The sequence below is a fragment of the Hyperoodon ampullatus genome (assembly GCF_949752795.1).
Source record: "Hyperoodon ampullatus genome assembly, chromosome: 5".
NCBI classification, from domain to species: Eukaryota; Metazoa; Chordata; class Mammalia; order Artiodactyla; family Ziphiidae; genus Hyperoodon; species Hyperoodon ampullatus.
In genome coordinates, this window is record NC_136918.1 from 127,730,627 (window position 1) to 127,747,245 (window position 16,619).

Sequence of the window (16,619 nt, forward strand, 5' to 3'; positions counted from 1 at the left end):
TTCTATGTCTGTGAGTCTGTTTCTGTTTTGTAAATAAGTTTATTTGTAACATATTTTAGATTCCACATGTAAGTGATATCATATGATATCTGTCATTCTCTATCTAACTTACTCCACTTAGTATGATAATCTCTGGGTCCACCATGTTGCTGCAAATGGCATTATTTCATTCTTTTTTATAACTGAGTAAAATTCTATTGTGTGTATATATGTATGTATATATATATATATATATATATATATATATATATATATATATCCATATATATATATATACACACACACACACCACATCTCTTTATCCATTCATCTGTTGAGGGACATTTAGGTTGCTTCCATGTCTTGGCAATTGTAAATAGTGCTTCAGTGAACACTGGGGTGCATGAATCTTCTTAAATTAGAGTTTTCTCCGGATATATGCCCAGAAGTGGGACTGCTGGATCATATGGTAGTTTTATTTTTAGTTTTTAAAGGAGCCTCCATACTGTTTTCCATAGTGGCTGCACCAGTTTACATTCCAATCAACAGGGTAGGAGGGTTTTCTTTTATCCACACTCTCTCCAGCATTTATTATTTGTAGACTTTTTAATGATGGCCATTCTGACTGGTGTGAGGTGATACGTTATTGTAGTTTTGATTTGAATTTCTCTGATAATTATCAAAGTTGAGTATCTTTTCATATGCCTGTTGGCCCTCTGTATGTCTTTGAATCTTAAAAAAATCAACAGTTACAAAAAAAGTAAAAATTCCTAGTTCAACCTTAGAATGTATTACTGGGTGTATAAACCTCTCGTCTGAATGGAAAATAAAGAGTGATTAGAAATTTTAAGTATCTAGAGCTACAATGACCAAATGACCAATACCACTAGCTACATGTGACTACTGAGCACATGAAATGTGACAAATGACAATGAGATGGTCTGTAGGTGTAAAATATGTGCTAACTTTGAGGACCTTGTATGAAAGAAACAAACGGAAAAGATTGTGAAGTATCTCATAGATAACTTTTTCATATTGGTTACATGTTGAAATAATATTTTGAATATATTGGATGAAATAAAATGTTATTAAAATTAATTCATTAGTTTATTTTTACTATTTTGACAGTGGCTATTAGAAAGTGTAAAAAGTACATTATGTGGCTCATATTATATTTCTATGGGATAGATCTAAGCTAAAACACAAGAGATTCTGTAACATCCATTTATGGACCACAAAATCATTACCGAAAGCTATGAAAAATTTAAAAAAATAAACAATTCAATTTGGCCAATATTTCTTAAAGACCAATGTGCAAAATATATCTGTACATAACCTGCAGTTTGAATCCTAGCAGATAAAAGGAGAAATGATGACAATTAATTGGAAGAGAAATCACAGTATAAATTAAAGAATACAAAGGAAGAGCAAGGGTAGGAGAAGAAAGAGTATTTCAAGGAGAAGACTTGTAAAGGAGGTATCTTTTTGGGGAAGCATTAAAAAATACATAGGATTTGGACTTCCCTGGTGGCACAGTGGACACGGGTTCAAGCCCTGGTCCAGGAAGACCCACATGCAGTGGAGCAACTAAGCCCGTGAACCACAACTACTGAGCCTGCACTCTAGAGCCCGCGAGCCACAACTACTGAAGCCCGTGTGCCTAGATCCTGTGCTCTGCAACAAGAGAAGTCACTGCAATGAGAAGCTCACACACTGCAATGATGAGTAGCTCCCGCTCGCCGCAACTAGAGAAAGCCCTCATGCAGCAACGAAGATCCAACGCAGCCAAAAAAAAAAAAAAAAAAAAAAGGTCAAAGCTATCTAGCATAACTCTAATACACTGCCTATTAAAAAAGAATACATAGGATTTTACACGTCCTGATAAGATGTAGCAACTTAGAATTGACAAATGTCTTTGTGGTACATTAACACCATTTGACAAAAAAGAAATACATTTTCAAAAGAGGCAGAGAAGTGAAAACAAAAGCTCAGAGAAAGAAAATGGCCAAGGGTTTGGGGGTTTCATTTAAGGCAAATGAAACCCCCAAAGTTTAGTGTAAGGCTAAAATGCAGGCTGGAGCCAAGTAATAAGAGTTCTAAATGCCCTTCTGGGGAATTTAGACTTTTCTATAGACAGCAGGAACCATCACTGTTTCCCAGCAAGTGTCAATAGGATTGAAAATGCAAGATAGAAACATTACTAAGGTGTGGAGTATTCCTGGGAAAAGAGTAAACAAAGGCTTGTGGGGCAAGAAGAATGAATTCCAAGGGATGGGAATAGAAGTCAAGGTCCTATAAGAACACAAGAAAGTACAAGGGTAACAGAAGAAAATAAGGCATTGATGTAGTAAGGAGTAATCAGAGAAGTTAGTCTAGTAGGAGGTAAATGATGGTCTGAACTCAGGAAGTGGCAGTTCAGGAAAACAGCACGGTTGCAGGTAGAGGTGGAGGAGCAAATGACAAGGGAGACTGAAAATAAAAGAATGGCTATGTGGATGGCAAATAAGAAAAGATACCCCACATCATATATCATCAGGGAAATGCAAATTAAAACAATGAGATACCACTACACACCTATTAGAATGGCCAAAATCCAGCACACGGATGACACCAAATGCTGGCAAGGGTGTGGAGCAACAGAAGCTCTCATTCATTGCTGGTGGGAAGGCAGAATGGTACAGCCACTTGTTAGACAGTTTGTTGGTTTCTTATAAAACTAAACAGACTCTTACCATGTGATCCAGCAACTGAGCTCCTTAATATTTACCCAAAGGAGTTGAAAACTTAGAGTCACACAAATATCTGCACACAGACGTTTACTCACAATTGCCAAAACTTGGAAGCAACAAAGGTGTCCTTCAGTAGGTGAATAGATAAATAAACTGTGTAGACCCAGACAATGGAATATTAATCCTCACTAAAAAGAAATGAGCTATCAAGCCATGAAAAGACATGGAGGAACCTTAAATGCTTATTAGTAAGTGGAAGAACACAACAAAGGGCTACATACTGTACAATATCAACTATATGATATTCTGGAAAAGGTTAAACTATGAAGACAATAAAAACATCAGTGGTTGCCAGGGTTTGGGAGGTTGGGAGAAATGAAGAGGTGGAACACAGAGGATTTTTAGTGAAAATACTCTGTATGACACTTAGAATGATAGATGCATGTCATCACACATTTGTCCAAACCCATTTGTACAATATCAGAAGTGAACCCTAAAGTGAACTATGGACTTTGGGTGATAATGATGTGTCAATGCAGGTTCATTGATTGTTAACACATGTACCACTCTGGTGGTGATAATGACAATGGGGGAGGGTATGCACATGTGACACTTACAGTGATAGATGCATGTCATCACACATTTGTCCAAACCCATTTGTACAATATCAGAAGTGAACCCTAAAGTGAACTATGGACTTTGGGTGATAATGATGTGTCAATGCAGGTTCACTGATTGTTAACACGTGTACCACTCTGGTGGTGATAATGATGATGGGGGAGGCTATGCACGTGTGACACTTATAATGATAGATGCATGTAGTCACACATTTGTCCAAACCCATTGTACAATATCAGAAGTGAACCCTAAAGTGAACTATGGACTTCGGGTGATAATGATGGGTCAATGCAGGTTCATTGATTGTTAACACATGTACCACTCTGGTGGTGATAATGACGATGGGGGAGGCTATGCATGTGTGGGGGCAGGGGGTATACAGGAAATCTCTGTACCTTCTGTTCAATTTTGCTGTAAACCTAAAATTACTCTAAAAAATAATCTTGAATAAATTTTTAAAAATCCAAGACAGGAAGTGGAGGTGATCAAGTATGTAGATATAACATAATCATAAAAGGGATGATGGGGAACCAAGAGATGGAGGAAGGTAGAAAGAGATGTTGAGGTAGAGGAAAAATTCATTAATTTATTCAACAAACATGTACCAAGCACCTACTCAATCGCAGATACCACAATGCAGAAATTCACAATGGATGACCGATGACTGTGAAGGGGTCATTTGAGGAGCATGAAGGAGAGTGACGCTAGGAACCAAGGAGAATGGAGTTGGCTTGGATCAATTGCTATGTGGAAGGTGATAGGTCATCAAATAGTGATAATTCGGTGTATCTAGTAACATTAAGATCCCAGCTGATGTTACAGCATGAATAAGAAATGGAATTAACTGGTGGGGTTATATGACATGATACATCAACCTTAGAAAACTAAGAAGCAGTTAAAGGGAGAAATTAATTTCTCCCAAATATGGAGGACTGATGAAAATATCTTTAGAAAATGTGAAGGGTATCAATAAGTCCAGGATATTCAAATGAGTATGTAAAAATGGTTATCCATTGGGTCCATCCTGGTCAGAAAGAACCAAAAAAAGAAAGAGGATAATGGACTAAAAGACTGAATTGGGGAGGTGAAATCAGTAGGACATAATTAGTGTCATAGGTCTAAGATCAGATCATATTTAGAGAGTACTGTCGAATCTGGAAACCCTGTAGGTGCAGCATTTCTTAGTGATGACAGTTCAAGGATGACTATTGCAGACAGCAGAAATGGCACATAAATGAAGGTGACTAGGAAAAGCCATCTACGTTTCAACTGAATGTCAATTTGAACAGTGATATAACTGAAAACAGAAATAGGCAAGGTGACCATATGACCTGGTTTTGTCTAAGTCCTTTAGTTAAGACTGTGGTCCTAGTGTCAAATTTGGTTTGAATAACAAATTGTGTAGTTGCCCGAGTAATAGGTAATGTAATAAATTAAAAGAAAAAAAGTGTTAAAGAACAGTATACTAGTGTCCTATAGTTTGGTGATTGTAACAAAGAAGGCATATAGTAGTCGTATAACCAGAGAGATGGGTATAAAAGAAGGTACAGTTACTGGCTGATGGTAATAAATAAATGAGGGACTTGAGGCCAGAACGGGAAGCCCTGTGGGTCTCTTACCAGGAATGGTGAGACAGGGTGTAGGAAAAGAAAGGGCCACTGAGAACGATATCATAAGATATGATGTTAGTAATGCTTTCAATTAGGTCGGTAAGTTGGAAGGAGTGTAGGAGGAAAAGATCAAGACACATTGAAATCTATTCCCAATAAAAAGTAGGTTTTAAAAGACACAGAAGATATGTTAATTGCAGAGGAGGGCCTGACAAAAGTCTGTCACTCTCAGGTAAAGCACAAATACCCATTTTTAATTGTAAAAGTCCCTCGTATATAAATCATCATGAATGGCGGGTCACTAACCTTGATACAGGGTTACAAGTACACACCTAGCTCCATATGATTTTAACAGCAGTCATGGAGCTTTCTTGGTTTACTCACCATTATTTGGGTTGTTTACTAAGTACAGAGTCAATTCAGTAACAAGTGATCAAGTATCCAACAGACCGGAATAAAGAAAATGGCTGAACAACCTCAAATTTCCTTTTTAATACTGATTGCATTGGCATCATATAGTAAGAGCCCCGGGGACAAGACAAGAAGGATTTCAATAAGTCACCCTTAAACTTTCAAATCCAGATATGACTGAGGAATAATATGAAAAAGTTATAAAAATAATAAGTAAGCAACTCCAACTTTTAGACAAAGTGGCAATTAAACAAAAAAAATGGACATTTCTACAACTGGCACGTGGAACACAGGTGAGGGGACCAGCCGTGGACCAGAATGTAATGCTCAGAAGATTTCCCACTGGCCAGTCCTGCTCTCACTGATGTTTCCTGCCATGGGAGAAGAAGAATTTATACTATTTAACTTTCATCTCTTAGAAACATAAAGAAATATTGTAAGCATACAGTTAACTTATGCCTTATTTCTTTCTCCCGATGTTTAGAATTTGTTTATTTAGCTTTATGCTTGCCACGTTAAACTCCATTTTTCTAAACTGCGTAAAGAGGAAACACAAAAGAGCTTAACAAACAAGAGAGTCATGATAAAATTGGGCAAGAGCCACGAGAGAAGCCTGTACTATTAACTGATAAGAAATAAAAACTAGGGTACCTCAGTATACATAGATTCTTATATATTTGTAAAATAGATTGTACTTCTGTACAATTATTTTTAAAATTCTACAAAATACTATTAAAAAATCTGTGCCTGACTATATAAAAATCAGAAAACTTTATTAATTATTATAAGTCTTACAATTCATATTTAATGTTTTATTTGGAAATCTGTAACACTAGGAAACATCTGAGAAAATACTGAAGGAAAAAGTGAAGTGATATGTCATCATCACCTTTGGGGGAGGAGATAGCATGAAACTGATGGCTGAACCAGATGGCCTTTCTAACCAAAAGTTGCTGATTTTATAATTTTATGATCTGAATATAAATGTTTGCTTTTAATTAAAAAAAAGAGTCTATAAGTTATGGGATTAAGATTCCAAAGAAAAAGAGGTGAAAATATATTTCTTAAAAATCACAAAACCAGACAAAGAACTTTTTTTTAAACATCTTTATTGGACTATAATTGCTTTAAAACGGTGTGATAGTTTCTGCTTTATTACAAAGTGAATCACCTATACATATACATATATCCCCATATCTCCTCCCTCTTGTGTCTACCTCCCACCCCTGTATCCCACCCCTCTGGGTGGACACAAAGCACCTGTGCTATGCAGCTGCTTCCCACTAGCTATCTATTTTATATTTGGTCGTGTATATATGTCCATGCCACTCTCTCACTTCGTCCCAGATTAACTTTCCCCCTCCCTGTGTCCTCAAGTGAATTCTCTACATCTGCGTCTTTATTCCTGTCCTGTCCCTAGGTTCTTCAGAACCTTTTTTTTTTTTTTTTTAGATTCCATATATATTTGTGTGAGCATATGGTATTTGTTTTTCTCTTTCTGACTTACTTGACTCTGTATGACAGACTCTAGGTCCATCCACCTCACTACAAATAACTCAATTTTGTTTCTTTTTATGGCTGAGTAATATTCCATTGCATATATGTGCCACATTTTCTTTATCCATTCATCTGTCAATGGACACTTAGGTTGCTTCCATGACCTGGCTATTGTAAATAGAGCTGCAATGAACGCTGTGGTACATGACTTTTTGAGTTATGGTTTTCTCAGGGTATATGCCCAGTAGTGGGATTGCTAGGTCGTATGGTAGTTCTATTTCTAGTTTTTAAGGAACCTCCATACTGTTCTCCATAGTGACTGTATCAGTTTCCAATCCCACCAACAGTGCAAGAGGGTTCCCTTTTCTCTACAGCCTCTCCAGCATTTATTGTTTGTAGATATTTTGATGTTGGGCATTCTGACCAGTGTGAGGTGATACCTCATTGTCATTTTGATTTGTATTTATCTAATGATTAATGATGTTGAGCATCCTTTCACATGTTTGTTGGCAAACTGTATATCTTCTTTGAAGAAATGTCTATTTAGGTCTTCTGCCCATTTTTGGATTGGGTTGTTTGTTTGTTTGGTATTGAGCTGCATGAGCTATTTGTAAATTGTGGAGATTAATCTTTTGTCAGTTGCTTCATTTGCAAATATTGTCTCCCATTCTGAGGGTCATCTTTTCATCTTATTTATGGTTTCCTTTGCTGTGCAAAAGCTTTTAAGTTTTATTAGGTCCCATTTGTTTATTTTTGTTTTTATTTCCATTTCTCTAGGAGGTGGGTCAAAAAGGATCTTGCTGTGATTTATGTCATAGGGTGTTCTGCTTATGTTTTCCTCTAAGAGTTTTATAGTGTCTGGCCTTACATTTAGGTCTTTCATCCATTTTGAGTTATTTTTGTGTATGGTGTTAGGGAGTGTTCTAATTTCATTCTTTTACACGTGGCTGTCCAGTCTTCCCAGCATCATTTACTGAAGAGGCTGTCTTTTCTCCATTGTATATTCTTGCCTCCTTTATCAAAACAAAGGTGACCATATGTGCGTGCGTTAATCTCTAGGCTTTCTATCCTTTTCCATTGATCTATATTTCTGTTTTTCTGCCAGTACCATTCTGTCTTGATTACTGTAGCTTTGTAGTAGAGTCTGAAGGCAGGAAGCCTGATTCCTCCAGCTCCATTTTTCTTTCTCAAGATTGCTTTGGCTATTTGGGGTCATTTGTGTTTCCATACAAATTTTGAAATTTTTTGTTCTAGTTCTCTGAAAAATGCCATTGGTAGTTTGATAGGGCTTGCACTGAATCAGTATATTGCTTTGGGTAGTAGAGTCATTTTCACAATGTTGATTCTTCCAATCCAAGAACATGGTATAACTCTCCCTCTCTTTGTATCATTTGTAATTTCTTTCATGAGTGTCTTATACTTTTCTGCATACAGGTCTTTTGTACCCTTAGGTAGGTTTATTCCTAGGTATTTTAGCCTCTCTGTTGCAATGGTAAATGGGAGTGTTTCCTTAATTTCTCTTTCAGATTTCTCATCATTAGTATATAGAAATGCAAGAGATTTCTGTGCATTAATTTTGTATCCTGCTAGTCTACCAAATTCATTGATTAGCTCTAGTAGTTTTCTGGGAGCATCTTTAGGATTCTCTATGTATCGTACCATGCCATCTGCAAACAGGGACAGTTTTACTTCTTCTTTCCCGATTTGGATTTCTCTTATTTCTTTTTCTTCTCTGATTGCTATGGCTAAAAATTCCAAAACTATGTTGAATAATAGTTGTGAGAGTGGGCAACCTTGTCTTGTTCTTGATCTTAGTGCAAATGGTTTCAGTTTTTCACCATTGAGAAGGATGTTGGCTGTGGGTTTGTCATATATGGCCTTTATTATATTGAGGTAAGTTCCCTCTATGCATACATTCTGGAGCGTTTTTATCATAAATGGGTGCTCAAATTTTGTTGAAAGCTTTTTCTGAAGCTATTGAGATGATCATATGGTTTTTCTCTTTCACTTAGTTAATATGGTTTATCACATTGATTGATTTATGTATATTGAAGAATCCTTGCTATCTGGGATAAACCCCACTTGATCATGGTGTATGATCCTTTTAATGTGCTTTTGGATTTTATTTGCTAGTATTTTGTTGAGGATTTTTGCATCTATGTTCATCACAGATATTGGCCTGTAGTTTTCTTTCTCTGTGACATCTTTGACTGGTTTTGGTATCAGGGCTATAGTGGCTTCTTGGAATGAGTATGGAAGTGTTCCTCCATCTGCTATATTTTGGAAGAGTTTGAGAAGGATAGGTGTTAGCTCTTCTCTAAATGTTTGATAGAAGTTGCCTGTGAAGCCATCTGGTCCTGGGCTTTTGTTTGTTGGAAGATTTTTAATCACAGTCTCAATTTCGGTGTTTGTGATTGGTCAGTTTATATGTTCCATTTCTTCCTGGTTCAGTCTCAGAAGTTAGTGCTTTTCTAAGAATTTGTCCACTTCCTCCAGGTTGTCCATTTTATTGGCATAGAGTTGCTTGTAGGAATCTCTCATGATCCTTTGTATTTCTGCTGATTCCATTGTTACTTCACCCTTTTAATTTCTAATTCTATTGATTTGAGTCTTCTCCCTTTTTGTCTTGATGAGTCTGGCTAATGGTTGATCAATTTTATCTTCTCCAAGAACCGACTTTTAGTTTTATTGATCTTTGCTATCATTTCCTTCATTTCTTTTTCATTTATTTCTGATCTGATCTTTATGATTTCTTTCCTACTGCTAACTTTGGGGTTTTTTCTTCTTCTTTCTCCAATTGCTTTAGGTGTAAGGTTAGGTTGTTTATTGGAGATTTTTCTTGTTTCTTGAGGTAGGATTGTATTGCTACAAACTTCCCTCTTAGAACTGCTTTTGCTGCATCCCATAGGTTTTGGGTCATCATGTTTTCATTTTCATTTGTCTCTAGGTATTTTTTGATATCCTCTTTGATTTCTTCAGTGATCTCTTGGTTATTTAGCAGTGTATTTTTTAGCCTCCATGTGTCTGTATTTTTTACGATTTTTTCCCTGTAATTGATATCTAGTCTCACAGCATTGTGTTCGGAAAAGATACTTGATATGATTTCAATTTCTTAAATTTACCAAGGCTTGATTTGTAACCCAAGATATGATCTAACCTGGAGAATGTTACATGAGCACTTGAGAATAAAATGTATTCTGTTGTTTTTGGATGGAATGTCCAATAAATACCAATTAAGTCCATCTTGTTTAATGTGTTATTTAAAGCCTGTGTTTCCTTATTTATTTTCATTTTGGATGATCTGTTGTTTTGTGAAAGTGGGGTGTTAAAGTCCCCTACTATGATTGTGTTACTGTCCATTTCCCCTTTTATTTATTTATATGGCTGTTAGCTTTTGCCGTATGTATTGAGGTGCTCCTATGTGGGTTGCATAAATATTTACAATTGTTATTTCTTCTTGGATTGATCCCTTGATTATTATATAGTGTCCTTCTTTGTCTCTTGTAATAGTCTTTATTTTAATGTCTATTTTGTCTAATATGAGAATTGCTACTCCAGTTTTCTTTTGATTTCCATTTGCATGGAATATCTTTTTCCATCTCCTCACTTTCAGTCTGTATGTTTCCCTAGGTCTGAAGTGGGTCTTTTCTAGACAGCATATATATGGGTCTTGTTTTTGTATCCATTCAGCCAGTCTATGTCTTTTGGTTGGAGCAGTTAATCCATTTACATTTAAGGTAATTAATGCATGTATGTGCCTATTACCATTTTCTTAATTGTTTTGGGTTTATTATTGTAGGGCTTTTCCTTCTCTTGTGTTTCCTGCCTAGAGAACTTCCTTTAGCATTTGTTGTAAAGCAGGTTTGGTGGTGCTGAAATCTCTTAGCTTTTGCTTGTCTGTAAAAGTTTTCATTTCTCCATCGAATCTGAATGAGATCCTTGCTGGGTAGAGTAATCTTGGTTGTAGGTTTTTCCCTTTCATTTCTTTAAATATGTCCTGTCACTCCCTTCTGGCTTGCAGAGTTTCTGCTGAAAGATCAGCTGTTAACCTTATGGGTATTGTCTTGTATGTTATTTGTTGCTTTTCCCTTGATGCTTTTAATATTTTTTCTTTGTATTTAATTTTTGATAGTTTGATTAATATGTGTCTTGGTGTGTTTCTCCTGGGATTTAACGTGTGTGGGACTCTGCACTTCCTGGAGTTAATTGACTATTTCCTTTCCCATATTAGAGAAGTTTTCAAGTATAATCTCTTCAAGTATTTTCTCAGTCCCTTTCTTTTTGTCTTCTTCTTCTGGGACACCTATAGTTTGAATGTTGGTGCGTTTAATGTTGTCCCAGAGGTCTCTGAGACTGTCCTTAACTCTTTTCATTCTTTTTTCTTTATTCTGCTCTGCAGTAGTTATTTCCACTATTTTATCTCCAGGTCACTTATCCATTTTCTGTCTCAGTTATTCTGCTACTGATTCCTTCTAGAGAATTTTCAATTTCATTTATTGTGTTGTTCATGATTGTTTGCTCTTTAGGTCTTCTAGGTCCTTGTTAAATATTTCTTGTATTTTCTCCATTCTATTTCCAAGATTTTGGATTATATTCACTCTCATTACTCTGAATTCTTTTTCAGGTAGGCTGCCTATTTCCTCTTCATTTTTTGGTCTGGTGGATTTTTACCTTGCTCCTTCATCTGCTGTGTATTTCTCGGTCTTCTCATTTCCCTCAGCTTACTGTGTTCGGGGTCTCCTTTTTGCAGGCTGCAGGTTCATAGTTCACGTTATTTTGGGTGCCTCCCAATGTGTATGTATTAGGCTGCCCCCAATGTGTAAGGTTGATTCATTGGGTTGTGTTGTCTTTCTATTGTAGGGAACTGGTGCCTGTGTTCTGGTGGAAGAGGCTGGATAGTATCTTTCTGGCAGGCAGAATAGCATCTGGTGGTATGTTTTGGGGTGTCTGTGACCTTATTATGATTTTACGCAGCCTCTCTGCTGATGGGTGGGGTTGTGTTCTGTCTTGCTAGTTGTTTGCCATAGAGTGTTGAGCACTGTAGCTTGCTGGTCATTGAGTGGAGCTGTGTCTTAGCATTGAGATGGAGATCTCTGAGAGAGGTTTCAGTGTTTGATATTATGTGCAGCTGGGATGTCTCTGGTGGACCAACATCCTGAACTTGCCTCCCCCAACTCAGAGGCTCAGGCCTAACACCCAGCCAGAGCACCAAGGCCCTGGCAGTCACACGGCTCAGAAGAAAAGGGAGAAAAAAGATAAAGAAAGAAAGAAAAAAGTAAAATAAATAAAGTTCTTAAAATAAAAAATAAAAAAAAAATTATGAAAGATTAAAAAAACAGGTAAGAAAGAAGAGAGCAACCAAACTAAGAAACAAATCCACCAATGATAACAAGGGCTAAAAACTATACTTAAAAAAAAAAAGAAATGAAAATGGACAGACAGAATCTTAGGACAAATGGTAAAAGCAAAGCTATACAGACAAAATCATACAAAAAAGCATACACGCTCGCAAAAAGAGAAAAAGGAAAAAAATATATATATATATATAAAATAAAAGAGAAGAGGGCAACCAAATCAATAGAGAAATCAAACAATGATAATAAGCTCTAAATACTAAACTAAGATAAACATAAAACCAGAAACAAATTAGATGCAGAAAGTAAATCCCATTTATAGCTGCTCCCAAAGTCCACTGCCTCAGTTTTGGGATGATTCGTTGTCTATTCAGGTATTCCACAGATGCAGGGTACATCAATTTGGTTGTGGAGATTTAATCTGCTGCTCCTGAGGCTGCTGGGAGAGATTTCCCTTTCTCTTCTTTGTTTGCACAGGTCCTGGGGTTCAGCTTTGGATTTGGCACTCCCTCTGCATGTAGGTCACCTGAGGGTGTCTGTTCACTGCCCAGACAGGATGGGGTTACAGGAGCAGCTGATTAGTGGGTCTGGCTCACTCAGACCCGGGGGAAGGAGGGGTACAGAATGCGGGGTGAGCCTGCTGTGGCAGAGGCTGGCATGACATTGCACCAGCCCCTGGCACACCGTGTGATCTCCTGGGGAAGTTGTCCCTGGATCATGGGACCCTGGCTGTGGCGGGTTGCACAGGTTCCCAGGAGGGGAGGTGTGGAGAGTGACCTGTGCTTGCACACAGACTTCTTGATGGCTGCAGCAGCAGCCTTAGCATCTCATGCCTGTCTCTGTGGTCCGCGCTGATAGCCGTGGCTCACGCCCGTCTGTGGAGCTTGTTTAGGCGGTGCTCTGAATCCCCTCTCCTCACGCACCCCGAAACAATGGTCTCTTGCCTCTTAGGCATTTCCAGACTTTTTCCTGGGCTCCCTCCCGGCTTGCCGTGGTGCACTAACCCCTTCAGGCTGTGTTCACGCAGCCATTCCCAGTCCTCTTCCTGGGATCTGACCTCTGAAGCCCGAGCCTCAGCTCCCAGCTACCACCTGCACAGGTGCCTGGGCAGACAAGTATCTCTGGCTGGTGATTGCTGGTCGGCACAGATCCTCCGTGCAGGAATCTCTGTGCTTTGCCAACTGCACCCCTGTTGTTGCGCTGTCCTCCGTGGCTCCGAAGCTTCCCCCACCCACCCACCCCCCCGTCTCTGCCAGTGAAGGGCCTTCCCAGTGTGTGGAAACGTTTCCTCCTTCACAGCTCCCTCCCCGAGGTGCAGGTCGTGTCCCTATTCTTTTGTGTCTGTTTCTTCTTTTTTCTTTTGCCCTACCCAGGTACGTGGGGAGTTTCTTGCCTTTTGGGAGGTCTGAGGTCTTCTGCCAGTATTCAGTAGGTGTTCTCTAGGAGTTGTTCCACATGTAGATGTATTTCTGATGTATTTGTGGGGAGGAAGGTGATCTCCATGTCTTACTCCTCTGCCATCTTGAAGGTCCCTCCCAGTTAAAGAACTTTAGCAAATGTTTAAGTTTGCCTCTGAGTTCATTTATATAGGAAAAGATGACAAAACACAAAAACCCCACAAAAACAAAAAACAAAAACCCACAATAACAGAAACAAAATCAAACCTTTCTTAACAAAAATTCAGATTTAGCTAATCAGTGATGAAATGATCCCTAAATCCCCCCTGCAAATTTCTAAATTACAGACCAAAACAAAATGCCATGTCACTCACCCAGATCTCAATTCTCTGTAGTACTACCAGTGACCTATTATAATATCAGTGGAATTATGATCCCAACTCTTGAGATTAAAATAAAATAGTTCAAATTAACTTAGTGATGGCTGATCAATTATACTAAAATTAAATGGTAGGCCATAACCAGAACAGAACCTCATGGTTAGATTTTTTTTCCATAAAAACAAAATCTGATAGGAGTGGGTAGAGATTATTTAAATGAGAAACAGAAAGATAGACAGATTTATAGAAGAAATAAACTATATGCTAGATGTTCTGGCACCTACAAAAGACCAAACATGAAGGCCACCTTACCTCCCATCTGCATAGTCTGTATCTGCTCCACCCCACCAGACGTCCGAGTCATCCTCCTCTGCGTCTGCTGAGTCAATATTGTCACTTTCATCGGCCAGTGGACAACAAACAAACTCCACCCCTCTGAATTTGTCAATTCCACAGGGCAGCAGCATGCCATAGTCATGCAAGTTGGTACTCTTCTCACTACAGGTCTACAAAAGGTAAGGAGAAAACAATGAGAGTACTGGAATAGATGTGCTTCATTGTAAGAAAATCTCAATTATAACAACACACAGGCCCAGTGTATCAAGAACCAATTTCACAATGGAAAGAATCATTTGCTTTTTGAGGGGATTTACAACAGAGTTTCTTTAGCACAGGCTTTTTTGGTACCCTTAATTTTTAACTTTGTTACTTATTTAATAAGGATGTGTTGTTATACTATAGAAATTAATTAAAAAATAGGAATAGAAACTAATTGGGAGCTAAGATGTAGAAGAGGCTGCACTGTGAATAGTTATCAGAGAATCAGTGCTTTGTGGCTTCATTAGCATATCAGGAAGTAGTGATAGTTTCACATATATCCCCCCAACCCACTTCTACCTCTCTTATGTATGGAAGCCTCTCTCCCTCAGACCTATCGCATTCTAGAAATTCTAACTCTCTTGGCTCACTTCCAAAATAACAATCCTGGGAAGAGAAGAAATTAGTCTCTGCTATGAATCAGAACTTAAAGTCAGTAGAGATTTCTCCTTCAATATCCTTTTGCTTTCCTGGGATTTGCTAAATTCTCACACATTTAGATTAACATAAAGCTTTGAAAGCATCCAGTGGTGACAGAGGATAATTCAACACACATAGGTAAACAATGAAATTTTACAGAGTGTATTTTGACCTCATAGGAATTAGAGTCAATTTGTTTCTTAGCAGCGAAAAAAAATTTTTTTAATCTCAAGAAGAAATGAAAAATGAGGTTATCAGATGGGTACTGGGCTTTAAATTACCTAGTTTGTTTTCTTAATATCTGCTCTTAAACATTTTTATATAAAGACAATGTCATTTGCCAGTAAATTAAAACATATTATTTTAAAAAAGGCAAAATTAATGCTGAATCTTAAGTGGTGTTTTCTGCCTAATAGCGTTAAGGCTATGATTCAATGTTTAAATGAAGGTAGATCAGGGTTTCTCAACCTCAGTATCATTGACATTTTGGACCAGATCATTCTTCAGGGCAAGGGGAGAGGAAAAGCTGTCCTGTTCACTGAAGAATGTTTAGCAGAAGCTCTGGCCTCTGGCCACCAATGACAGTAATACCACCCCTTAAGCCAATAATGTCTCCAGACATTGGCTCATGTTTCTGGGAAGGGATGTGGAGTAAAACTGACCCCATTCGAGAACCACTGAGCTAGATAAAGTAGGCTAATTCTAGGAGACTGATCACATTACAAAAAAACTATATAAATTTACTATATAAATTTAAAGGGACAAAGCAGTTTTGAAGGTAGTAATATCAAAAAGTGACATTTGATCACATTACAAAAAAACTATATAAATTTACTATATAAATTTAAAGGGACAAAGCAGTTTTGAAGGTAGTAATATCAAAAAGTGACATTTGGGGAATTCCCTGGCGGTCCAGTGGTTAGGACTCTGCACTTCCACTGTTGAGGGCCCGGGTTTGATTCCTGGTGGGGGAACTAAAATCCCACCAGCCAGGTGGCACGGCCCCCCCCAAAAGGTGACATTTTATGCTAATTTTTTTATGTCTCTTATCAGCTTTGCCAAAAGCAGGGGTTAGCAAAGCTTAGAATTGGTGCCATAGACTCATCTACTATGGATCAATGAAGGTGGTAGCATTGCACAGTGAATACAAAATTGGGTGGCACAACTTAGAAACTGAGCTTTCTAACTGTGGCTTTCAGGTTGTTACAGGACAAGCTATTGTTCTACCACTGTGTTCCCGAACAGATAATAGAGAAAAAGGTTAAATCATGAAAACTTGGTATACAAAAAAAGAAAAAAAGAGATCAATTTAAAAAAATTTTTAAAGGTATGTTTTAAGGTTTATAGGGAGTATAAAATTGTAGTTTCTAAATTATAAAACATGGCATAGACATAACAAATCTAAATATAAAATACTCATGGATGGTTTTTAAAATAATAATAACTTATTTATCAACACAGCTGTTGCCTCAAGATATCCTCTTAAAATATTCATGAAGTCTTTTATTTTTAACAATAATAATTAAAAAAACATATTTATCAACACAACTGTTGCCTCCAAATACCCTCTAAAATGTCACTGTGCATAGTTCCTAGGAAGTCTTCACTTTAAAAGTAGAAAGAATGA

General features: G+C 37.6%; 1 protein-coding gene across 9 annotated transcripts in view; it reads right to left on the bottom strand.

The window, feature by feature from the left end:
* The window catches only part of APP (amyloid beta precursor protein), a gene marked incomplete at both ends in the record, with an annotated part of 277,334 nt that overhangs the window by 149,854 nt on the left and 110,861 nt on the right, over window positions 1–16,619 (bottom strand). For all 9 annotated transcript variants that reach the window (XM_079705528.1, XM_079705524.1, XM_079705527.1 and 6 more), the window contains one exon: window positions 14,288–14,481. In XM_079705528.1, coding sequence (XP_079561654.1) covers window positions 14,288–14,481 — 194 coding nt within the window. The remainder of the gene's footprint in view (window positions 1–14,287; window positions 14,482–16,619) is intronic.